This window comes from Rhinoderma darwinii, chromosome 11, assembly GCF_050947455.1.
Source record: "Rhinoderma darwinii isolate aRhiDar2 chromosome 11, aRhiDar2.hap1, whole genome shotgun sequence".
Classification (NCBI taxonomy): domain Eukaryota; kingdom Metazoa; phylum Chordata; class Amphibia; order Anura; family Rhinodermatidae; genus Rhinoderma; species Rhinoderma darwinii.
This window is the reverse complement of record NC_134697.1, coordinates 30,729,185-30,754,648: the sequence shown is the minus strand read 5'-3', so window position 1 is coordinate 30,754,648 and position 25,464 is coordinate 30,729,185. Positions and strand designations below refer to the sequence as shown.

The following is a 25,464-nucleotide window of genomic DNA, read 5'->3' as shown; positions in this document are numbered from 1 at the left end:
TACTACTACAGCTATTACTTCTATTACTACTACTACTGCTTTTACTAATACTATTACAATAACTAGTATTACTATTCTGCTATTACTACTTCTACTCCTATTAATAATACTATAACTATTATTACTACTACTACTTTTATGGAAACTACTATTACTACTACTACTTTTACTAGTAGTACTTCCAATACTACTATTGCTATTACTTCTACTAATACTATTGTTACTACTACTGAAATAACTTCTATTACTACTACTATTAATAATACTATTACTACTGCTATTACTACTATGACTTCTGCTATTACTGCTACTGCTATTACTAGTACTACCACTGCTATTACTACTACTGCTATTACTAGTACTACTACTGCTATTACTACTACTGCTATTACTAGTACTACTACTGCTATTACTTCTCATATTACTACTACAGCTTTTACTACAATTACTAATACTATTAGTACAACTACAATTACTACTGTTTCTGGAATACTTATAAAGATTGTAAATACATCCTAAGGTCTCTTTCATACGGCAGTATTATGGTCAGTATTTGGAAGACAAAACTAGGAGAGGATCTAAAACACAGAGGAGGTAAAATCTTTCCCTTTTACTTTTTCTCTGTGTAGGCTCCACTCGTGGTTGTAGCTTCTAAGGTTATGGTTACAGGCTGTGTTTTCAGGCATATTTTGGGCCGTAAACGCCTAAATACGCGGAAAAAATGGTAGCTGAACGCCTTCAAACATCTGCTTATTGAATTCAATGGGAAAAACTGCATTTTGTTCAGATGTGACGTTTTTTACATCGCCGTTTTAAAAAACGGCCGGTAAGAAAACGCCCCATAAAAAGTAGCATGTCACTTCTTGAGCCGTTTTTGGAGCTGGTTTTCATTGCGTCAATAGAAAATGGCTCCCAAAAAATGCCTGAAAAAAACGTTTTCAGCTTCAAAAACATCTAGTAATCAGAGGCGGTTTTCTCTGAAAACAGCTCCGTATTTTTTCAGCCGTTTTACACTCTGCGTGTGAACGTACCCAAATACTGATGTAGAATACTGACCAAAATACTGGCGTGTGAAAGTGGCTTTAGGCCTCTTTCAGAAGAGCGTATTTTACATTAACACTCCATCTGTTTTTTTGCAGATTGCAATGCAGAGCTAACGTTAAACAATGAGGCTATTCACATAGACGTATAAAATATGCGTGCATTTTAAAAACGCATCATACACTACTTTTATACGTATTGCAGATGAAAGACGTCTGTTGAAGTCTATAGAGAGTGATTCAAATATGGATGCATCCTTATTAGGTCTTTATTAGATTGGTTTGTCATCCGTATTGGATCAGTTTTTCAAAGAGGTTGTCTTATGTCATTCAATTATCTCCCTATTATGTCCTTATGGCAGTATTTTGGTCAATATTTTGCTACAGTATTTGGGAGCAAAATAACATGGGAGAAGTGCAAATCTTTCCATTATTCGTTTTCTCTGTGTAGATTCCACTTGAGGATTTGGCTTCCAAATACTGATGCAGAATACTGGCCACAATAGGGGGTGCATGTTAATGTTCAAGATGAAGAGGCGTGCAACTTTGCAATGTGCATGAAAAGTGGTGTCGCACCCTTAGGCCAGATTCACACGAACGTGGAGAAACTCGGAGGTGAAAAACGTGAAGGTTTTTCACGTCCGAGGTGCTCCCGTGCAGGTTCCGTTTTCACTGATAAAAGTGGGGCACATTTTAACAATAAGGTCATGTTCACACAGGGCAGATACGCTGTGTAAAAGTACACTGCGTACTCGCCCTGGAACCCGCAGGAAATTCTGGCCGAAATACTGGCCCAAATTGTGGTGCAGTTTTTTGGTGGCGGAAAACAGTGGTAAAAAAAAAAAAAAAAGCTTATATTTACCTCTAGTCATAGCAATGCATTCCTCTGTTGACCGTGCAGCCTGACCTTCTGGTATGACGTTTTTTCCTATGTGACCGCTGCTACCGTATTATGCTGCGGATTTTTCGCAACGATATGCGTTGCAGAAAATCAGCAGTGTTTACGCTATGTGTGGACATACCCCAAGCGTGAATAGTGAGGTACAGCTTCATTGTCCGGTTGAATAGTGGGGTGCATCTTCCTAATCAGGACGGATACTGAGCAGTGATAAGAAATAATAGCTGTGAGCAGTTGTAAGATGGGGTGCATGTATATAATGAGGATTTGTTTTTATCTCAGTGCATGTTGATAAATAGTGTGGCTGATGTTAATGATCTGGATAAATAGTGGGGTACACCTTGATGATCGGTATAACTAGTGGGGTACATCTTGATCAGTATAACTAGTGGGGTACATCTTGATCGGTATAACTAGTGGGGTACATCTTGATCGGTATAACTAGTGGGGTACATCTTGATCGGTATAACTAGTGGGGTACATCTTGATCGGTATAAACAGTGGGGTACATCTTAATGATCTTGTATAAATAGTGGGGTACATCTTGATGATCAGTATCAATAGTGGTGTACAGGTTGTTGATCTGTATAGATAGTGGGGTACGTCTTGATGATCGGTATAAATAGTGCGGCATGTAAATAATGAACATCAGCTTAATTGTTGGGTAACATCTTGTGCATGTATATAATCAGCATTATTTTCGGGGCGCACACATTGTCGATCAGGAATAACAGTGGGGATTATGAATGACCTTGATAATCAGGATAAATAGTGGGGATTCAGCATGAATGGCAAGGTGCACCGAGTACATAAGGATAGATAGAGGCTTGCAGCTTGAGCGTCATGATAAATAGTGGGGTGCAGCTTGGTGATCAGCGGTGATCACTAGCCCGGGCTGCTGCCGGCTCCGGTAACCTTGCTGAAGGACGCGGCAGTGTGTATTGACGTATGCTAATAGCGGGGCGGGGCTAGCCGGAGAGGGGGCGGCGCCTGCAGATAACAGGAACCAGAATCAGGCTGTGAGTGCAGGCAGAGCGCAGAGTTCCGGTACTGGAGCGCAGAGACGTGGCGGAATCGCAGTGTAATGTGGCTCCTCTGCCCCCGGGGAGGGCGCACGGCTGCAGGGCACTGGCACACTTGCTGACATGCAGCACATTGCAGTGGTTTAGTGCCAGGGAGGCTGCCAGGTGACACAGTCCTTACCCACATCTGCTTCTCTCTCTCCCCTGTTTCAGCTGTGCAAGCCATGCAGGATGATTTACTGATGGACAAAAGCCAAACTCAGCAGAGGCAGCAGTCAACCCCATCATCTCAGCAGCAGGAACCCAACATCTCAGAAGCCTCCTGTGCTGCAGAGCCCCCCAATTCTGAGAACAACAGCAGCACCCCAACTTTGAAGGAGAAGATGCAAATGGAGTCCCCCATCTTGCCTGGTCTGAGCTTCCCCCAGCCTGGTCAGCAGGAGCCCCCCACTGGCCCTTCCTTGTCCCCATCTTTTGGAAGCACCTGGTCCACTGGAGGTACTAGCAATGCTATGGATGACAGCTTTTTCCAAGGAATTACCCCTGTCAATGGGACCATGCTATTCCAGAACTTCCCACACCACCATGTCAACCCTGTATATGGGGGCACCTACTCCCCTCAACTGGGGATAGCTCATCAGACTCATCAGCAACAGCAGAGAAGGTCCCCTGTGAGCCCCAATAATCATCCTCCCTATAATCATAGAAACGCTTATAGCCACCAGGCTATCCTGACCAATAAACCCTCCTCATCCTCTTCATCACCATCTCCTTCCAGCTGGAATAACCAGCAAAATGCTGCGTGGAATAACCCCTCCAATCCCTGGAGTGGTATGCAGCCAGGCAGAGACCCACGCAGGGCAGTGGGGGTAGGAGTTGGTGTTGGGGTTGGGGTGCCCTCACCACTCAATCCAATTTCCCCAATGAAAAAGCCCTACTCCAGTAATGTGATTGCACCCCCTAAATTCCCTCGTACTTCACCTCTAGCTCCCAAGTCGTGGGTGGAGGACAACGCTTTCAGGACGGATAATGGCAATAACCTTTTGCCCTTGCAGGTACCCATTAATTGTTAATCTTTGTTTTATGTTTGTCTAATATTTTGCCATCACATTCTAGAAAGCAGAATGAATCCTTTACTAGCAATGACAGTGTTAAAGCATTCTGAATGACTGGATCTTGGGCAATGTACCACAAATGGCCAAGTCCGATATGGCATATGATCATTGGGTAGTGGGTTGCCCAGACGTTTTCATGTTGCTAGGTTATGGGCCGCGTCTGTATTCTATACACCTAATTCCTGATAGTTGGCACACCTTTTGCGGCCCCGGGCGACTTTGTTCATAAGAGCGGTCATGTTGCGTAATGGCGCAAATGTACGTCCACCTGCAATTTGCACAATTTGTGTAATTTTGCCACAGCTGTGCCATTCACATTATTATTAAATGTTAATATCTTTTTATTTGTTCCCATAATGACCATAAAATACTTTTGGACCTGCTTTTATTTCTTGTAGCGCTTTGATCCCTAATTTCACTTCCGAATCGTATTTCAAGAAGTGTATTCTAAAATACGCGGTTTTATGTTTTTGTTGTATTTTATGACTTTTTAGGGCAGTGGTATATTCCATATTGTCTGTACGGAGTCGCTACATTGTATAAGATACTGCGATATTTTCAGTATTCCGTGGATGTCATTCTTGCAGTAATGTAATTGGCATATTATCGCACCGTGTCGTTTGGGTTCAGGTCTTGCATTTTTTGTTAATTTCGGTCACGTGACATATGCAGAAAAATGTCTCCCAGTAAAAGATGAAAATATTATTGCTGTCACACGTTTGTATTGTTGTTGCACTTTAGTATATTTGTAAATGTATCGCACCACGACCGATTGCTTTTGCAGCATAAAAATGTCTGATTTCCCATCGCTGACACTTTTTATATATACGAGCCTTATTGTCTTTAATGTGAATCTTGCAAAACTATAGGGTAACATGGTATTCTGCCAGGCATTGACCACGTTACAGAACGGTACAGACCTTGTATAGAGGGAATGTTTGTGCAGCCTTGTAACAGCTGTTGGATAAAGGCAGTGCTGAAATACCATTCATTATAGTACAGTCGTCTTGACATTTCGGCTAATCTGCCTAGTTGACCTACACGATCTGTATATTTTTTTTAACTTTTTACCTGCCCTTCGTAGGTGTGACCTAGGAAACGACTTTATTATGGACATGTAAAATTGTCAAATAGATTTCTAGAATGGTTTTGCATTACGGTAGATGCTGATTTCTGGGTTGAACTAATTATTTATAATTTATATTTATTTCTGATGTGTTAGACGGACAGGAAAATATGCGTACCTTCAGGGTCCGCACTCCATGCAACAAATTTATCAAGCTTTACTAATAAACATGACTTGTGCTGCATGGGAGGGGGGGGGGGACTGGCTCACTACTCCGGTGCATTACTATGAATAAATATTCCTATTTATGCCAATGGGCAACAAAAATAAATAGTAAAAAAAAATTCTCCTCGTCGTGTGATTGCATCGTGTAAATCGGAAAATAATTTCTTGGAGTCCCTTTTTTATATTTTATTTATAAATTTTTTTTTTCTTCTATGATGGGTAAAATTCTTCTTGTACCATTTGCAGTAAATTATCCCATCTGAATAGACGGAAAAAAATCAGAGCGTGTGACGTGGTTCTTCGCCACTATTGTTTTCGGTCCCATGGAATTAGGAAGTTGTATCCTTTTTAGATGTTTTTTCATTGCTAAGACCTGTTATCATTTATCCAGTCATAACGTTACAGCCACAGTCGTATATACGTAATTCAGTTTAACTTTTTTTTTTTTTTTTGGTATTTCTGTGTGGCACAACCCAAATGATGCTGGTAAGAACAAATCCACCCAGTTTTGTATTTTAAGGGTATGTTCGCAGCTTATTTTCGGGCTGAAAAATCTGAAGCAAAACACCTCCAAACATCTGCCCATTGATTTCAATTGGAAAAACGGCGTTCTGTTCCGATGGGCCGCTTGTTTACGCGGCTGTTTTGAAAAACGGACGCGTAAAAAATGCCTCCGAAAAATACCCGTGCATGTCACTTCTTGAGCCGTTTTTCATTGATCTCTATAGAAAAACAGCTCCAAAAAACATCCATAAAAAACGCGAGTTGCTGAAAATTAGGTGCTGTTTTCCCTTGAAAACCGATCTGTATTTTTAAAAGTTTTTGGTTAAGCGTCTGAACATACCCTAATGGTCGAGAGAACATTTTATTCCGGTTATTAAAATAGAGCAAGAACATGGTGTACAAAAGCCTGTGCGCTAATCTGTGCTGTTTGCGACTTGTTCAACCCCGCAGCAGCATCCTCACCCACCTACAGGAGGCGCTGAGAGACCACTGGTATCGTATAAACCTCGTTGGTGGCTTCCATTGGAGGTGTACGCTCATGGCGTATATGTCTGACGGGGGCCTGTGATGGACGCCGTGCAGTGGCATTTGTTTTATAGTAAAAATATATATATACCATGTGGTTATATATTATTTTTTTTTCGTGTGGTGACCCTCTGTATAGGAAAGTGCGTTCTGTGCTTTCCTGTTTAGTTTAAAAAATGAACTATACGTTAACGCATACTGACCTGACAGAGGCCAAAAGGACACTCGTTTAGCCTCCGTCTGGTAAATGGGGAACTATGGATACGTTTAACGTATACGCTGTGAGTTTTTTCCATCGTGTATTTTAGTGCCCAAAATGTATTTTCCCACTGCCTGTTTTGAAGTTCGTATGTATGTATAAAATATATATATGTGTGTGTGTGTGTGTGTGTGTGTGTGTGTGTATGCTTGTTTTGCCTGTTGGAAGCTCAAAGCCTTGGTTCAGATGCTTGTAGCTCATGCGCATGGCTGTATTATGGCGTCTGTTTTGTACGGAGCCATAATAGAGCTGCCATAGAGGTCCATGAGCCCTCTACTATACCTCGCTACACCTCTGATTCGTACAAAAATTGACAGAATAAAACTCTGTATGAAATCGAACAGAAAAAATTGTGGCATGCTCCATCGGATGCAGTATCTACGGAGGTATAGAAGTTTTGGTACTATGGGAGAATATCTCTATACATACGGCAGCACCCAGAGATAATACGGCGCCATACTGAGGATGCGTACTGGCTTCGTGTACTGGGCTCTGCCGTGTGCATGAGCCTCTACACTGTCAGTTTCCCACCGTACTTCTCCACTCTATAGGCTCTGATCTTGGTTTTAGGGCAGATTCACACGAACGTGATTTACGACCGTGTAGCCCGCGTGGTTTTCACGCGGGTCGCACGGACCTATGCAAGTCTATGGGGCAGTGCAGACTGTCCGTGATTTTTTCGCAGCGTAAATCCGTAAAACTCACGACATGTTCTATATTTGAGCGTTTTTCACGCATCTCGCACCCATTGAAGTCAATGGGTGCGTGAAAATCACGCGCACCACACGGAAGCACTTCCGTGGGACGCGCCCTATTCGCGCAACAGCAGTAAAAAGTATGAATGTAAACAAAAGCACCACGTGCTTTTCTGTTTACAAACATCCAAACGGAGTGTCATAATGATGGCGGCTGCGTGAAAAGCACGCAGCCGCGCATCCATTTGAACATGACACACGGAGCTGTCACGCTACTGCCATGCGCGCAAAACAGTGTTTTTTGCGCGCGCAAAACGCTCACGTTCGTGTGAATCCGCCCTTAGCGTGTGGTAATTTACTTTTCAACCGAGCTGTTCCAAGCGATGAATATTTTGGCCGCCAGCAGGTGCATGGCCTTTAAAATGAAAGACATTATATTATGGTGTCAGATTGCAAACCAGGTTAGAACAGCACAAGCTTTTCAGAAGCAGCAGGGAATTTCACTAATCCATATGCTGTATGTGAGTGTGTATATATATATATATATATGTGTGTGTGTGTGTATGTATGTATGTATATATATATATATATATATATATATATATTTTATGCATGTGCGTTGCTTTTGACCGGCTGCCATGCCAACCAGCGGCGATTGCATCGAAAGGGGGGGGGGGGTGATGGACTGTCAGTGGGTCACCCCCCTCTTTCTAACACTTAAATCTGCGGTCGCTATTGACCGCGCTATAAAGGTTATAAGGTAGAAGGGGTGAAATCCGCTTTAAATCCACAGCAAAATCCGCACGTAACACGTGGATATTTCTGCAGAAGGAATAGTGGCCGAGCTGCCGTACTGCAGCTCTTCTATTCAAGCAAATAAGAGCAGAGCTGCAGCACGATCGCTATGCAATGTATGGAGTCAACTGCTTCCGGCTCAGTACGCTGCATACTGTACAATGACATCCAGTGCCCGCAGGCAGTCGGAGCAGCTGATTGGTGCGGGGTCTGGGTGTCGGACCCGTGCCGATCTACTGATCACCTATCCAGTGGATAGGTCCTCAGTTGTCTGGTAGTGGAAAACCCCTTTAAAAGAGTCTAAGATGATGGTTGTTACACTGGCCAGTGTAAAGAGTCGAATATAAAAATAAACGAGGGAAATATTAGCGCTGTGTTTGTGCCAGGACACCATGCGTATTCAAAAGCTGCAGCTACCGTGGCCATCTGGGAAATGCTTCTAGGTTCAGGTAATGTCAGAAGTTCACCTAGGGGACAACCGGACGCTTTTTAAATCATACTGGTATCCCGGCACCAACACGGCACTAATCAGTATAAGGGTATGGGCACACGACCTATTTTCAGACTAAATTGAGGTGTTTTACGCCTGAAAAGACGGCTCCATTACGTCTGCAAACATCTGCCCATTGCTTGCAATGGGTCTTACGATGTTCTGTTCAGGCGAGGTGTAATTTTACGCGTCACTGTCAAAAGACGGCGCGTAAAAATACGCCCACGTCAAAAGTGCAGGACACTTCTTGAGACGTTATTGGAGCCGTTTTTTCATTGACTCCAATGAAAACCAGCTCCAATTATGTCTGTAAAAGATGGCGAGAAAAAAGCGAGTACTTGTAAAACGTCTGAATTTCAGCCGTATTTTGGGTGTGAACATACCCTAAGAATTTATTTTGCGATTTTTGTGCCGGAGTCGCAGCTTTTCATCGCAAAAATCGCAACACCTGCTATTTGTTGCGTGTTTTACCTCCCCTTTTGATTATGCAAAGACAATTGACATGCTGCGGATTAAAATAATCAACCGCAGGTTTATTTGAGTGTTCTGTTTTTTTCCGCTCCCCGGTTACGCAGCATGGGGATCAGATCTATTCAAATCTCATCCACTCAGCTGCTACTGTATGAGGCTATGTTCAGACGACCGTCTGCGAAATCTGCTGTGGAAAACGGATCCCTCATAGACTTGAGTCTGTTGAGGGATCTGTGAGAACGGACAAAAATAGTACATGTCCTATTTTTTTCATGGGCCCTTCACACGGTCCCCTTAAAACGATGGTCGCGTGGACAGCCCCATAAAAATACTTGCAGCCGTGTGATGTTCGCTAAAAAAAAAAAACTGCCATCACACGGACTATTTATACGTTCGTCTGAATCTGCCCCTTTATGCTGCAGATGTTCCTCAACAAATTCTGTTGCGGAAAATCCGCAGTGTTTACGCTTTTTGTGAGCTTGCCCTCAGGCCTCCTTTACGTGTTCGTATTACGGCTCTCTATTTAGAAATAATACAGGGACCCTGCTGTACTTCCATATCAGGTACAGGTGTGTTTTTTTTATTTTATGTCTGATTCCGTATGAATCTGACAAAAAATTATTTGTGGCATGTTCCATCGGACGCTTTATTACATAACTCTTCGCGGTAGGGAGCACCATACTTCAGCACAGGTATCCGCAGCGTATTTCAGGCCTGTATTGTGTGTATATAATATACAGTAACATTACTTAACTAAATTAGGTAAACCTTCCACGTAACTCCCTGTAGTCTGCTCATTTATGTATAAGGTTCAGTTACATGAGCGCGCTGATCCTCCATGACCCCACGTGTCTCTATTTTCCATTTCCAACCAGGGAACACGTGTGGAGGTTGAACACATTTACCAGAAAGTTAATGTTCCATAAGTCGTGTCCTGACATTGTTTGCTATACTTTTTTTTTTTTTTTGTCAGATATGTTATTACTGTAGTTTGGAAATAAGCAATTTGTATTGACCCCCCCCCCCCCTTGACATCTGTATAGTAGGGACTTGTTCACACGTGCAGGATTCTGTGTCTAAAACCTGACATGAATTAAGAGTCCATTCTAAGCATTGCATGTGCATGGGGTATTTTATGTTCCATTCACTTGCTCCAGAAAATATCTGTGCGGAATAATGAAAAGGTCCCGACGTACATGCTAAACGTGTCCAAAGGGTTCGATTAGTCTGACGGAGGCCAAGAGGGTGTCCTTTTTGGCCTCTTTCGGGCTAGTATACGTCTATAACTTTTTTTGGGAATGGCATATCATAATAGACTGGTTTTTCCATCCCGAGGGATCCCACAATAAAAAACGTATACTGCGTGGTATACGTTTTCTCCAACATGGGTCTATGGTTGTGGTATGCCACTGTATATTTAACAAATCGTGGGCTTTTCAGTAGCCATTCATAATGTATACAGTCAACAGATCTAATTATAGTCTATGGGTGGCGGATGCCACGGTTATGGCATGCATCACAGCCTAAGGCCGGATTCACATGAGCGTGTGCTTTTTGTGCACGCAAAAAACACGGCGTTTTGCCTGCGCAAAAGGCACTTGACATCTCCGTGTGGCAGCATCATATGATGCGTGGTTTTCGCGCAGCCGCCATCATTATGACACTCAGTTTGGATGTAAACAGAAAAGCACGTGGTGCTTTTCTGTTTTCATTCATCCTTTTCACAGCTGTTGCGCGAATCACGCTTGTCCCACAGAAGTGCCTCCGTGTGGCATGTGTGGTTTTCACGCACCCATTGACTTCAATGGGTGCGTGATGCGCGAAAAACGCCCAAAGAACGGACATGTCGTGACCTTTTACGCAGCGGACCAACGCTGCGTAAAAATCACGCACATGTCTGCACAGCCCCATAGACTAATATAGGTCCGTACGACGTATATCACGTTCGTCTGAATAAGCCCTAAGTTTAAGGGTATGTTCACACGGCCTATTTTTGGCTTAACAGCGTTTTGTTCCGACGGGGTGTTTTTTTTTACACGGCCATTTTGGAGCTGATTTTCATTGACCCTATAGAAAGACGGCTCAAAAAAACGGCCGTAAAAAAACGTGAGTTGCTAAATAAAATGGCTGAAAATCAGGAGCTGTTTTCGCTTTGAAAACCGCTCCGTATTTTAAGAAGTTTTTTTGCTAAGCGTGTCAACATACCCTTACATTCACGTTGGGAGGTGTTACCGACGTATACGTCCAAATTTAATACAATAAAAGGGGTCTTTGCCCTGGTCTTGCATATACATCCTTCCCTGGCAAGCAGTGATAGAGTAGTCCGTATAATATAATGTTGATAGACCGTGTCTGTTCAGGGGCCAAGAACCCAAGAGGTCACTGTCATGAGGTTTGATTACTTTGCGTTCGCTCGTTCGTGAATGGCATGAGCTGTAGTAAATGTATAACTGACTGTGACTACATGTGCCAAGTATATCTATGGACTGAGTATTTCCAGTATTTTTCTGTTCATGTAACGTGTGTCTCGTAGCTTCCCAACCATGACGGGATGAATTATCTGGCCCATTTTTGCCTTCATCATTGTTGGAAAAAAAACAAACAACTTCTGCTATTTGCAGATTTCACCTCCCCATTGAATTTAATGGTGAAAATTCGCAACAAATATGCAGCATTTACGCAAATACAATTGACACGTTCCGGATTTAAAAAACGCACTGCAGGTCAATTTCTGAGCGTTTTTTTTCCGCTCAGCATTTATGCAACGTGTGGATAAGATTTGTTCAAATCTCCTCCACTTTGCTGCTACTGTATTAAGCCCCCTGCACACGGCCGTGCCTGTAATCACAGTCCGTGCTTACGAGCATGGCTGGACGTGGACAGTCACCCGCATTTGTGGGCCGTGCTCCCGTTATAAAGTATGGGAGTACGATCCGTAAAATAAAAAAATAGGACATGTCCTATTTTTTACGGATGCTTTCTACACCCTGGGCACCTTCCCGTAAATATACGAGAAGGTGTCCGAGGGCTAGGAAATGAATGAAACCGTATTTTGATCCGCAATTATGGTCCGTAATTGCGGACAAATTCTGGTCATGTGCATGGGGCATTTTACTGCAGATTTTCCACAACAAAATCTGTTGTGGAAAATCCACAGTATTTTAAGTACGTGTGAACTTATTCAGACGATCGTTGTATACATCCTTGTGCTGTCCGTTAAACCCTAAAAAAAAAAAAACGGCCAGCGCACAGACCCATGCAATTCAATGGGGCTATTCAGATTTTTCACGCAGCGTGTTTCCCTTGTGTGAAACTCCCTGCATGTTCAGTTTTCGTGGACCACGTCGCGCATTGAAGTTTATGGGTGCGTGAAAATCAGACCACACACGGACGTCATCCGTGTGCGGTCCGTGTTTCACACAACAGTTGTTAAAGAAATGTTGAGGGAAAAAAAGTGCTCTATTCTGACATTAATTGATGCCACGCTGAACTGAAGTGCGTTAAGTACGGTCTATTTTTTGCAGATGCAAAACTGACATGCTTGTCTGAATAAGGCAATATTTACACGTCAGGGTCCGAGCGTCGGCCAATAAAACCGGCCGTTTTGTGTCATTTTTCCCAGCCGTTTTGCATCCGCTCCGATTCCGGGCCGTGTTGCCGATTTTAGACCCATTTTGCATCCGTTTTTTTCCCCTGTCCGTTTTAACATCGGATGAATTTAATTTATACATGTTTTGCCACACACTGCCCTCTGCAGATACTGCCACAGCCCCCCTGTAGGTAGTGCCACACTGCCCCCCCTTGTAGGCGATGCCACACTGCCCCCCCTTGTAGGCGATGCCACACTGGCCCCCCCAGCAGTGGTATTACGCTTCAGAAGTCCCTGACATCACTGTGTCCATATATGGACAGTGAAGGCAGGGACTTATCATGGAGCGGAATCCCCGGCCACACCGCCGGGGATTCCGCTTCAGACGTCTGTGACGTCACTGTGCATATGACATCACTGTGTCCATATATGGATACAGTGAAGTCACGGACTTCTCCTGGAGCGAAATCCCCAATTCCCGACCACAGCGTTGCCGACTCTGTGGCCGGGGATTGGGGATTCCGCTCCTACAGGGAGCAAAAAATACCCTCCTCCTCACATGTACTTCACACCGTGAGGAAGAGGAGGACAGAGAGCGAGGGACGGAAGACACGACCGTCACTTGGAGCACATTCATTCGGTGAACGGCCGAAAATAGGGCATGTCCCATTTTTTTGACGGCTGAGTTTCCCGGGCTGTCAAAAAATCGGTCGTGTGAATAGCCCCATTAGGGGTCTATTTTTCCTACTGGGGTCGTGTGGAAACCCTGTCATGTGAATAATGTCTAAGGCCTTAATCTGGCATGCTTGGACCCACTACGGCATCCGTTTATAAAAGTTGGCTCCACAAACCTTTCTGCAGATTTTGACTGACTTTTATGTTTTGCCTTAGGCCCCCTGCATACGAAACATGTCGGGTTAGCTGATCGTGTCTATTGTAAAGATTTTTAATAAACCCCGAGTAAATAGGGTTGCTATTTCTAATCTCGAACCTAGCTATGGGTTTGGTATCTTGAGTATAGGGGAGTCCTATAGATTTAGGTCCTTTTTAGTATTTGGAAGCTGGATGGAAAAATTAGGTTTCCTGATAAGTTTAAATGCTGTCATTGGCACACATGAAACCATATGGCATCATGGTAATAATATTTGTGTGGCATTCAACCAGTCCAGATGCTTTGTTAACTTTTCGTTGAAGATTTAATTCTGTAATGATCAATGATCTGCTCATTAACCTGGTTGAGGGCCACCCGCTATATACACTGCGCAGGCTCAAGCTTGCTGCCCGAGCGATTGGTCAGCTGAATGTCGGGTGCTTAGTAGTCGGAGACTGCCGAGGACCCTGGAGAGAAAACGGAACCGTTTTTTACCACTTCTGTCTTCTCTGTACTCGCTCAAGGAACACTGTATAGAATAAAGGCCGCTGCCCCTATTGGTCCCAGTGATTATTCGGTGCAGCTCAATTTACAGTAGAAAAGTATACTGTGAAAAAATAGTCCCAATAAAGTATTTCCTGACCTTTATGAGAAACAGCCCATATTAATAAAAAAATAATAATCTACAAAATAAATTAAAATATTACACACAAAACCATTACCCTGTCAACCATTGTCGTAACGCTAGCCATGTCGCAATTACTTTAAAATAGACCTGTAATATATCAAAATTTACAGAAGACAATGACTATCACAAACAAAAAAGTTTTATCTTAGGGTAACACTATTTTTACTATAAAATAATAGCCAAAAGGTAAAAAAAATAAAAAATGTTTAACATATAAATGTAAAGAAAACAAAAATGATGTGTTTAAGACACCTGCACGGATTACAAAATAAACATTGCAAAAAAATTAGTGTTGGGCCCCATGCACACGACCGTGCCCGCAATCACGGCCCGCGATTGCAGGCACGGCCGGCCGCCAACTGACAGCCGCATTTTCGGGCCGTGCTCCCATACAAATTATGGGTGCACGGCCCGCAAAATGCCAAAGAACGGACATGTTCCATAATTCCCGGAACATTTCCACGGCACGGACACCCTTCCGTAGTGCTACGGAAAGATTTCCACGTTCAATTAAAGTGAATGGGTCTGTTTTTGCGGACCGCAATTGCGGTCCGCAAAAACTGAGGTTTTTTACGGTCGTGTGCATGGGGCCTTAGGCTGGGTTCACACTGAGTTTTTTTGACTAGTTTTTTGGCACGGAAACCGCTCCGCAAAGCTCGACAAAAAACTGCAGAATGTCTCCCATTGATTTCAATCGGGGGCGGTTTTACCTCACGCGGGAGAAAGGGACATGCCCTGTCTTCTCGCGATTATGCCTCAGACCTCCTATTGACATCAATGGGAGGCAGAGAGAGTATTTTGAGGTGTTTTATGACCGCGGGCGAAAAAACGCAGCGCAAATCGGTGTGCATGCAGAGGAAAATCTTCCTCAAACTTCCAAACTGAATTTTGAGGCAGATTTTCCGCCTGAAAAAAAACTGTGTGAACCCAGCCTTATAGCCATTCAACTAATGCGTGCTTAAAATGGCTAAGCGGTGCCTGGTCCTAAACCGGTTAAATTCCTAGCATGCAATAAGTAAGTACGTGGAACATAAAACATTCTTCTCATAGATGTTGTAGCTTATGTGCCTATTAGTACATGGGAGAGGAGATGTTCTGCATTCTGGGTCAGGTTTGTGTAGTCTTACCCTTCCTTATACGTGGTCGCACCCCTCTGATGACTAACCTATTCATAAAGAGGAATGCCCGGGATGCCAGGAACATAATTTCCTTGGGAGGAGTGCACTAGAAATCATACCGGATTAGTGTTTAACATAAGCAGAGATCTTTTTATATATTAGGCATTAATATAATATTCATTATATCAATAATCTCAACCTTCTACGATGCTTACTATGGGCCCCCCTCTCTTTTATGTATACCATCGGGTCAGTGGTGTTGGTTACCAGCACCTTATGCCACTTCAAATTTGAGAACATCCGTAGACCTTTTAGAGCGATAATAGGTTAAATATCGACGGTTGTGCACTAAAGTTTTGCGCTGGGTCCTCAATGAGAAAGACCGTCGCACTTCAACAGAAATCCATGTAAATGTAGGCATCAATGACATCAGTGGTCCCCAGCCAGGGCAGGATGAAGGTTGTACTAGGAAAGCCACAGGTTGGAGATTGCTTATTTATATGGATTGTATTGTGATGCACAAAACGTGAGTGGCAAAACCCTCTTAGGGCCTTGTTCATATCGGCGTCGGGCTTCCGTTCATCTGTTCCGTTCGATCTTTCTGTCGCAGGAACAGACTATACGGAAACCATTGCTTCTGTTGCAGTTGGTTTCTGTTTTGTTTCCGTATTGTAAAGTTTGTTTTTTCGCCGAAACAAAAACATAGTCGACTACATTATTGTTTTCGCTTAAAAACAAAAACGGAAGCCCAACGCTGATGTCAACAGGCCCTTATGTTGAGTATTGTACGGAGTTACATTGTACAATGTAGATTTTGCCTTATGAACACCATCATGTCGGGTGGATCAGGTGCATGTTTGCCTGCACTACATGGATTAGATTATTGCAGCATTTTTTTTATTTCATTCTTGCGGCTTGTCGTTTTTCTACTGCGACACTACAAAGCCAAGATGTTTAGTCTGGCTGACTATCTCCGCAAGCTGGCAAGTAGGTCATAAACACACTACTTTGAATATTTAATGCAGATCCATGTTCCTGCAAATCTTGGCACTAGGCGTATAAATAAAGGAGGTGAGGAGATGTTTTTTCTGGCAAACAAAGCCTCAATTTGTAGAAGACGGTAAGAGCTAAGAATGGGATGGAAATTATATTTGCTGTAGATTCTGCTCTTATATTTGTATTTTTTAGTGACTATTTATATGCATTTCTAGAATTTTATTCAGTTTAATGTAGTGAAACAAAACATTCAGTTGTTGTCATAAAAAAAACATTATATTTATATCTATATTCGGTAAATTTTATCATTTGAGAGATTTTTTTCTGCATAGACTTGCGAATGCAAAGACCTTATTACATGTTCTGACACCTATCGTTGCCAATACTAATCATACATGTTCAAATTGTCAGACGGGAAGCCGCACTCAAAACGAAAAGGTGGATTTATTCACCGCAACGTTTCACCCTCTCAATGAAGGCATTTTCAAGCAAAATGTACGAGTCACATGGACATTTTAAATAGGGAGCAAAGCGCAAATACATAACAATGTGCAATATAATATAATCAATATACATTTCAATGCACATTAATATCATAGTAAAGTACATAGTAACACAAACCCCAACATATAAACATACAAATAAATGACAACCACAACTTTATAAGTGGAAATATAGGCCGTGATGTTTATTAAGGGTTACCCAAGAATAAATAATTCAATCCAACATAACCATAGAATTATTGAAAATTCATTAATCAATCATCATCAAATTATTGAACCAAGTCCCCCCAGCATTAGCTGGGAGACTAAACCCCACTAGTAAACATCGCGACAGGGAAGCCCTTTAAAAAAAGGGCTGGGCGGGGCTTGTCTTGAATCTTCTTCAAACGGCCCGGAACACTGCCGGACACCAGAATTTAAACAGGAAATCTTCCCGCCGTTGCTGCTCATTATCCAATCAGTAAAAAGCGCGGGCTTCACGAGCGCAAGGTGGAAAGTTCCAGAACCTGCTCGTACATTCCTGTACAGCTGACCTGAACCTGACCTATGCAGGTAAATATCAACTGTAATAATAAAAAAGGGGTGGGGAGGAAGAAACCAAACCAGAAACCACCAAACTTTAAATCATAAAAATTATGTGGGGCTGTGATACCATGTGTCCCCCAAGCGATTGCTATGGGGGGCCCTGGCAATAGTGCTAAAGTAGAAAAATTACATAAATATATCCAAATACAGTGTGTCAATAAAAAGTGTGTGTATATAATTTAGTGACTCGGTCGCACACGCACACACACATCAAACTGCGCATGTCCATACCTAATCTGTCTATTGGACCAGCGCTAGTCACCTGTTTCCAGGCAGTAGGAGTGCAATGTAATAGTAACAACTACCTATTCCCGGCTGCAAGCACCAGTCTAGGAGACGAAGCGTAGGAACACACAGAGCATAATCAGGGCGGATACGCAGCGTCAAGCTTGAAAAAGGCTCTATTGAAGAGCTGAAACGTTGTCATATTGGATTGATGGAATAAAACACCTTTTCTAATTTTGCTACAACTTTTTGAGTGCTGCCTATTTTTTGGAAAAATATATATCTTGGGAGACTGTGGCCGGATCCCTGGCAGGCTTGAACCTTCATTTTTATGAGACCTGGACTGTGCGGTTGACATTTTTTGTGTGTGTGTGTGTATATAATATATAATTAGTCCTTGTCTATAAATTTTAATATCCTCAAGAAGTCAATTTATTTCCTTAATTCAATTCAAAAAGTGAAACTCCTATATTATATAGATTTATTATAGACAGAGTGATCTATTTCCAGCACTTTTTTCCTTTAATGTTAATGATTGTGGTAACCGTTAATGAAAACCCAAAATTTAGTGTCTCCGAAAACTAGAATATTCTATAAGCCCAATTTCAAAAATGATTTTTAATACCTAAATGTTGGCCTACTGAAAAGTATGTCCAGTATATGCCCTCAATACCTGGTCGGGGCTCCTTTTGCATGAATTATTGCATCAATGCAGCGTGGCATGGAGGCGATCAGCCTGTGGCACTGCTGAGGTGTTATAAATGCGGTGTGGCATGGAGGCGATAAGCACTGCTGAGGGGTTATGGAAGCCCAGGTTGCTCTGATAGCGGCCTTTAGCTCGTCTGCATTGTTGGGTCCGGTGTCTCATCCTCCTCTTGACAATACCCTATAGATTCTCTGTGGGGTTTAGGTCAGGCGAGTTTGCTGGCCAATCAAGCGCAGTGATGCAGTGGTTTTTACACCAGGTATTGGTACTTTTGGCAGTGTGGCCTAGTCCTGCTGGAAAATTAAATCAGCATCTCCATAAAGCTTGTCAGCAGAGGGAAGCATGGAGTGCTCGGAAATGTCCTGTTAGACGCTGCGCTGACTCTGCGATGTAAACCATTGAACACTTAAAAAAAAAATACAGTATCTTGCGCTCAAACTGAAAACCGTCATGTCAGCGGGACTGACTGCTTCAGTGGACGCTCGTCCTGTGTGTGTCTGACATGCTGGATCTACATGGTATCGATCACATAAGTTTTATAACTTCGATGTGATCAATAACACGTCTCTCTTGCTTGTCCGAGGCAGGCAGGACCCGCTGTCAATGAAGCAGTCCGTTCCGCTGACCTGACTGATTCGGCTCGGAGTGCTCAACACCGCTTCTCTCAAAAAGTAAAATGCTTTTTATTTTATTATTTTTTAAACAAACAATTCATAAGTTCTATAAAAAGTGTTCAAAGGTTTACATAGCCTTCAAAATCCTTTTTGTAACTAGAGACCACTCTCTTTTTAGAATGCGGCACCTTGGGGCAATTAGTTGATTTCCCTCCCCCCTTCAGGTCCCGCTCCTGGCACCGCCGGCAAACAGCCGCTGCAGTGGGTATGTGGTATTATTAGATGTCGGCCATTCAGGTGAAACTCTCAAGCCTTCAGATGGAAAAACTCTCAGATATTGACCTGCGGTACAGGTTTATTAATCCGCATCATGTCAATTGTATTTGAGTAATCGCTGCTTTACCCAGATATCTGGTTTTCTTTGTCCAGGACGACCTCCTGCCGTCCCTCTCCAGCCAATCACAGGCCAGGCTGCAAGACGGCAGAGGGATGTGTTGCCATAGCTACGTAAGTATCAAACTTTTTTTTTTCCTGCTATGTGCCGTTTTCTGCAGCGGACATTCGGGCTGAAAAACGACACCACAGTTTGGTGCAGGTGTTTGGACGAAATTCCCTGTATGACCATAACCTAATCGGGTATACGAACAAGTGTCTTCACGAGACAACGCCTATTTAAGCTGATCTGACATTTTGGACATCCGAAAAGGCAGGTTTACACTATTCTTCGCTAACTGTTTGCACTTTTCGTCTGTGACATACACCGACCAAAGGCAGATATGTGCGCAAAAGCGAATCTGTTGTGTTAAATGTTTTTGGTTGATATCCGGTCCGGTGCAGTCGTTGGAAGATGTTCATGCCAAACAGATCAAGTTAGAGATCTATTGGCGTGGTCGTCCAAAACGAAAACGTCCATCTGATGTCATTAATGTGTGGCAAGCAGTTATAGTGGGAAAAAATATAAAGAGTGTGTGTGTGTGTCCGTCCCCAGATCAGTGTTTTTTTTTTTTTATTGTGTGGCTAGATTGACCAGGATAATTCTAGCCCTTGTTTCAGGGGGAGCACTATTTATCTGTTCTCGTTGTCTCTGGGTGAGTAAACCCTTTCAGCTGAAATATTTTGTTTGTGTCAGCAGTGAAAGCTTTTAGCTTTTTATGTGTTGTGCTTGCTGGGAAATTTACAGAACATACCCTTTCATTTCTATTAGGTAATCATAACGCTTCCGCCACAAAATACAGGGATTTTTTTTTCCCCTTGCAAGAATTCTTTGTCATGCAAAACAGCATTGTAAAGTGGTTGTCGCCCTTGAATGGAACGGATCGAGTCTGCCAGAACGGGAGCTGCTCCTTCACAGGACCCCACTCCATGATATCCATATGCCCTACTGGGGCTTAAATTAGTTTCTCCTTCATACTTATTCGGCTTTTCATCCCTGTGTGGAAGAGCAGAAAGTAATCATTCATTTTAGTAAGGTCTCATGCACGTGGCCGTGCCCTTAATCACGACCCGCGATTGCGGGCACGGCTAGCTGCCGGTGGCCATGGGTCAGAGACCGCATTTTCAGCCTGTGCTCCCATACAAAGTATGGGAGCACGGCCCGTAAAACGCAAAAGATAGGACATGTTCTATCTTTTGTGGTACAGTTCTGCGGCACGGACACCTATCCGTAGCGATGCGGAAAGGTGTCTGCGGCCAATAGAACTGAATGGGTCCGTATTACGGAGATTTTTTTATGGTCGTGTGCATGGGGCCTTAGGCTGAGTTCACACTACCATCAAAATTAACGTTTTTCTGCTCTGTCATAGCAGAGCAATGAAAATGAGAGTGCCAGAGCTGGCGGACACCAACAGCGCCCATTGAACCCCATTGCTTTTAATGTGGTCCATCGGTTTCTGTCTTAATCTTCTCGTCAAATCAATTGACCTTAAAGAGACTCTGTCACCACATTATAAGTGCCCTGTCTCCTATATAAGGAGATGGGCGCTGTAATGTAGGTGACAGTAATGCTTTTTATTGAAAAAAACGATCTTTTTTCACAAAGTTAGGAGCGATTTAAGTTTATGCTAATGAGCTTTCTTAATGCCCAAGTGGGCGTACTTTTACTTTCGACCAAGTGGGAGTTGTACAGAGGAGTGCATGACGCTGACCAATCGGCATCATGCACTCCTCTCCATTCATTTACACTGCACTAGCGATATAGTTATATCGCTATGTGCTGCCTCATACACAAGCCCTAACATTACTACAGTGTCCTGATAATGAATACACATGAAATCCAGCCTGGACGTCATGTGTACTCAGAATCCTGACACTTCTGACTCTTTTTTTTTGTGAGATTCCAGCAACTGATACGAAATCTCGCGAGATCTCGGAGCTAAACGAGATTTGGTTTCACTTGCCAGAATCTCACAAAAAAAGATTCAGAAGTGTCAGGATTCTGAGTACACATGACGTCCCGGCTGGATTTCATGTGTATTCATTATCAGGACACTGTAGTAATGTTAGGGCTTGTGTATGAGGCTGCACATAGTGATATAACTATATCGCTAGTGCAGTGTAAATGAATGGAGAGGAGTGCATGATGCCGATTGGTCAGCGTCATGCACTCCTCTGTACAACGCCCACTTGGTCGAAAGTAAAAGTACGCCCACTTGGGCATTAAGAAAGCTCATTAGCATAAACCAAAATCGCTCCTAACTTTGTGAAAAAAGATCGTTTTTTTGAATAAAAAGCATTACTGTCACCTACATTACAGCGCCGATCTCCTTATATAGGAGACAGGGCACTTATAATGTGGTGACAGAGCCTCTTTAACGCTGCCTTCTACGCTATTCTACCTGACGGAACTGCCGACGGAGGCTACAAACATAGCCTCTGACGGAAGTGTGAACAGAGCCATATAGTCACATTCTTCCCCATTATACTGAACACTGCTGCATATGTAGAGAAGTTCTGTGTATGGTTTGGTCATGGCAGTCTAGTCGGGTAGGTAAATTGGTGGAGTCACTCCCATATACAGTATAACCTTCTGGGTTTAACTTCTCCATTTTGAGTTTAAAGGCTTGAGGTTTTTTTTTAATCTTCTGCATGCCTTGAATAAACCGATCTACTGTATTGTTCCAGTCGTTTAAAATCCTTGGCATGATCAGTTTTTAAGGTTTTGTGTTTTTTAGACGTGTATAAGATGAGACCCAGCCCAAAAAAATTCCACCGAACATTCGATTGGAACGTGAGTCCTCTTACAGATCTATTTTGTATGGAGCCATAAAACTGCTTCCGTAGAGGTGCTTGAGTCATTAACCGTTCCATACGCCTCTGATTTCCGACAGAAAAATAAACATGCTGTTCCCCATGGGACTCCGTATGTACACAGGTATTCTCTCCTGTTCTCTAGAGTCGAATGTATCTTTACACATTGAGTCTGCAAGTGGGCATGAGCCCTGACAAGAAACAAGCAGAAATGAGCTTGGCAGTTATGGAACCAAGCCAATATAACGTCTGTGGACCTCTTGACCCATGGTTTCAATAACTGTACCTAAAGGGGTATTTTCCATTTGTCATATCCATATTACCCACCTCTGGGACCCTCTTGTATCGGGAAAACAGGGGGTTACTTGTGACGGTGGTTCGACAATTCCTTGCTCCGTTGTGCCACTTTGCTCTTTCCGTAACTCCTATAGACTTAAATGGAGAGGGACGTATGCAAGCATGTTTATTTCACCCCATTCTACTGATAGCTGCAGGTCCTGTGGATATGCCCTAAATACTGAAGAAGTGTGGACACATAACGTGGCCATGCATATAAAATAGCTGTTGGCCAAACTCTTAGCTGAGCACGCATGTGTATTTCAATGGGGAAAGGGAGACTCTTCTGGTGTCGGCTTATCTACCAGAACAAAGGGTTGTCGTTTCCCCTGAAATCTGCTGTTGGGGGACCATTAAGATGCCCATAGGTAGAAGGATAAGATTGTTCGCGGGATCCATCCACATTAATGTGTATGGGCTGCTATAATCACAGGTGGTTTATTTTTTTTTTTTTTTTCCCCACCTACTTCTTCTTGCTTTTTTAAATTGCAAGCTCATGCGTAATCTGTGTGTGTAAGTGTTTCTTTTCTAGCACTTGGCTAATGCCATTAATACTTGTGATCTTTATTTTGCAAGACCACTTAAAAGTTTTATCTTTGCAGTATTGCTTCCTTTCAAGTAGAAGACTTAAGTACAATTTCATAATTGTCTGGCAGAAACAGCGTTACACATCAGACCGATTGCTTTTAATGGTCACTCCCTACACCCCGTACACACAGTAGCATTGTTTGTTAATGTCCCCTGATTCTGTCCAGAACTGACCAGTTTAATTATTGCTGTTAACCTGAGTATAGGAACCATTAAAAATATCAGCATTTATAACCGTTTTATTAAGGCTTCAGTTGCCCTTCTGATCAGGTCGATCGTTTCAAGATCAACTACATTTAGCCTTAAAGGGGTTGTTCAAGATGAATAAATCCTAGATACTTTGCTTCAGAATTCATGTCTCACCTGTTCATGGGTTGTCTGTATTGAAGCTCCGCTCCATTGAAGTGAATGAAGCTACGCCGCAATACCACATGCAACCTGTGGACGTGCATCCCAGGCTGTTTTTGGAGAAAAAAAGCAGCCATGTCTTTCTAATCCTGGGCAGACACCTCCATCTACAATGTCCATAAAATGTTTGGTTATTTTGTAAGAGATCAGTGATGAGTCTAGAGATGTTTTCATTGTCAACTTGTGTCCATGCAGATTACTGGAAATACCTTCTAAAATTGGAGTTTAGTTTGAAGTTTTTGCAATTGGTATTGATCATTGGTGGTTTCTCTTCCCTTTTAGGAGCTCTCCCTTTCCAGTATTGACTGGGTTGCTATATTTCTCCTTATCTCTCCATTTCTTAAAACCTGTGCCAGGTCCACCAGATTATCCCCTGTCAACAGTAGTTTTAGAGAACCACAGCCAAAACTTGAGTTTAGCAATTTACCCTAACCACATATTTTGCTAGGTTCAAACCTTCCATGATGCCCAAAAAATTATTCCTTTTTGCACTGCTCAATAATACATTTATTTTTTATTTATGTTTTTGTTCAACTTTCCTTTTAAACTTTTTTCCTTTCTAATCAAAAGGGTTGTACCATAATCGACAATTATCCACAAGATCGGTTATAATTGTCTGATCGCTGAGGCCTCCACCACGAAGACCCCCAGCGGTTGTGTGAATTGGTGTTCCGAACCCCACCTGATCCTCCTCCACTGTTTAACCTTGACTGGCGTGGTGGTCAAGCGTGCGCCTGTGTTCGGCTATCTCCAGCATTCCCTTAAACTTTGAATGGTTTTGCGCATGCTTGAGGCCTTTCCATTCAAGACCGTCCTGACTGTGGTCAAGCAGTGAGGAGAATTGGGGGGGGGGGGGGTGTGGTTTAGGACTTCCGTGATCAGTATGGGTACCAGTGATCAGACAACTCTTACCTATCCTTTGGATAGGTGATAATTGTCGATTTGTGATACGACGTCTTTAAAACATGTTTTTAACCTAAATACTATATTTTCCAACATCATTTCAACGCAATCTATAGAGTCAAACTAAATGATTCAACCCATTGTGTTGATGGGTAGATACAATAATTGTATTATTGGTTGTCAAGGAAATGAGAACAGGAAGCTTGTGAGGTCATTAATGTATAATATAATGAACATGAAGACAACCGGTTTCTAACCCTTGGTCTCTGTTGAATACGGTGCTTCATTTTATTTGTATTTTTATTTTTTTCTCCTCCCCTCTCCCCCTTTTATTCGATAGGTGAGTTGTCTGACACCGGCCCTGACCTAATAGTCTCCATCTTATAAAGGAATCTGAAACGGTCTCATTTCCATTTATAGTGACCTGTCTTGACAAGCAGAACATCTTGCCTTCTCACTTCCCATATTTAAGTAGAGGTCAGCTTGTTGAGGCTCACACTCCTGGCCTAAATCTGAATATTGTAAATCTGAATATTGTAAACCTATATTTTAATATGGATGTGGAATAGACCATGAAGACGTTTCCATTTACACCGTGATAGTCTCACATGATAATTAATAGTAGTACTTTCATTCATTCATTTCCGGATGAAGATCATCTCATCATCTTATGTAGTTGACTATAGTAGAGTCATTGATCATTTATCAGTCAAGTAGTTCTGATCCAAAAGTTCTCATTACAAAAGTGCCCATAGTCTTTCCTGACAGTGCTGTTCCCATACAATAGTGCTAACCATGAGTGGCAAAAGATCTAATAGTACCCATACAGTTGTGCCAGCAGCATATCGGTGCCTATAAAAGTCATAGTAGTTCCCATAAGATGTGCCTATTAACCCCTTGGCAATATGTCACGGACATGTACGTGACCGCCACCAAGGGAAAGTATTGAGCGGGTTCACGGGCAGAGTGCACTTTATACCCAG

At 42.7% G+C, this 25,464-nt stretch overlaps 1 protein-coding gene across 8 annotated transcripts in view; it reads left to right on the top strand.

Moving 5' to 3' along the window:
- Positions 1-25,464, top strand: part of CPEB3 (cytoplasmic polyadenylation element binding protein 3) — a 94,344-nt gene that overhangs the window by 8,349 nt on the left and 60,531 nt on the right. For 7 of the 8 annotated variants that reach the window (XM_075840997.1, XM_075840998.1, XM_075841001.1 and 4 more), the window contains exon 2: positions 3,174-4,015. In XM_075840997.1, coding sequence (XP_075697112.1) covers positions 3,185-4,015 — 831 coding nt within the window. In that variant the 5' untranslated portion in view covers positions 3,174-3,184. Of the gene's footprint in view, positions 1-2,967; positions 4,016-25,464 lie in introns of those variants that run through there. The other variant, XM_075840994.1, reaches the window with a different exon arrangement.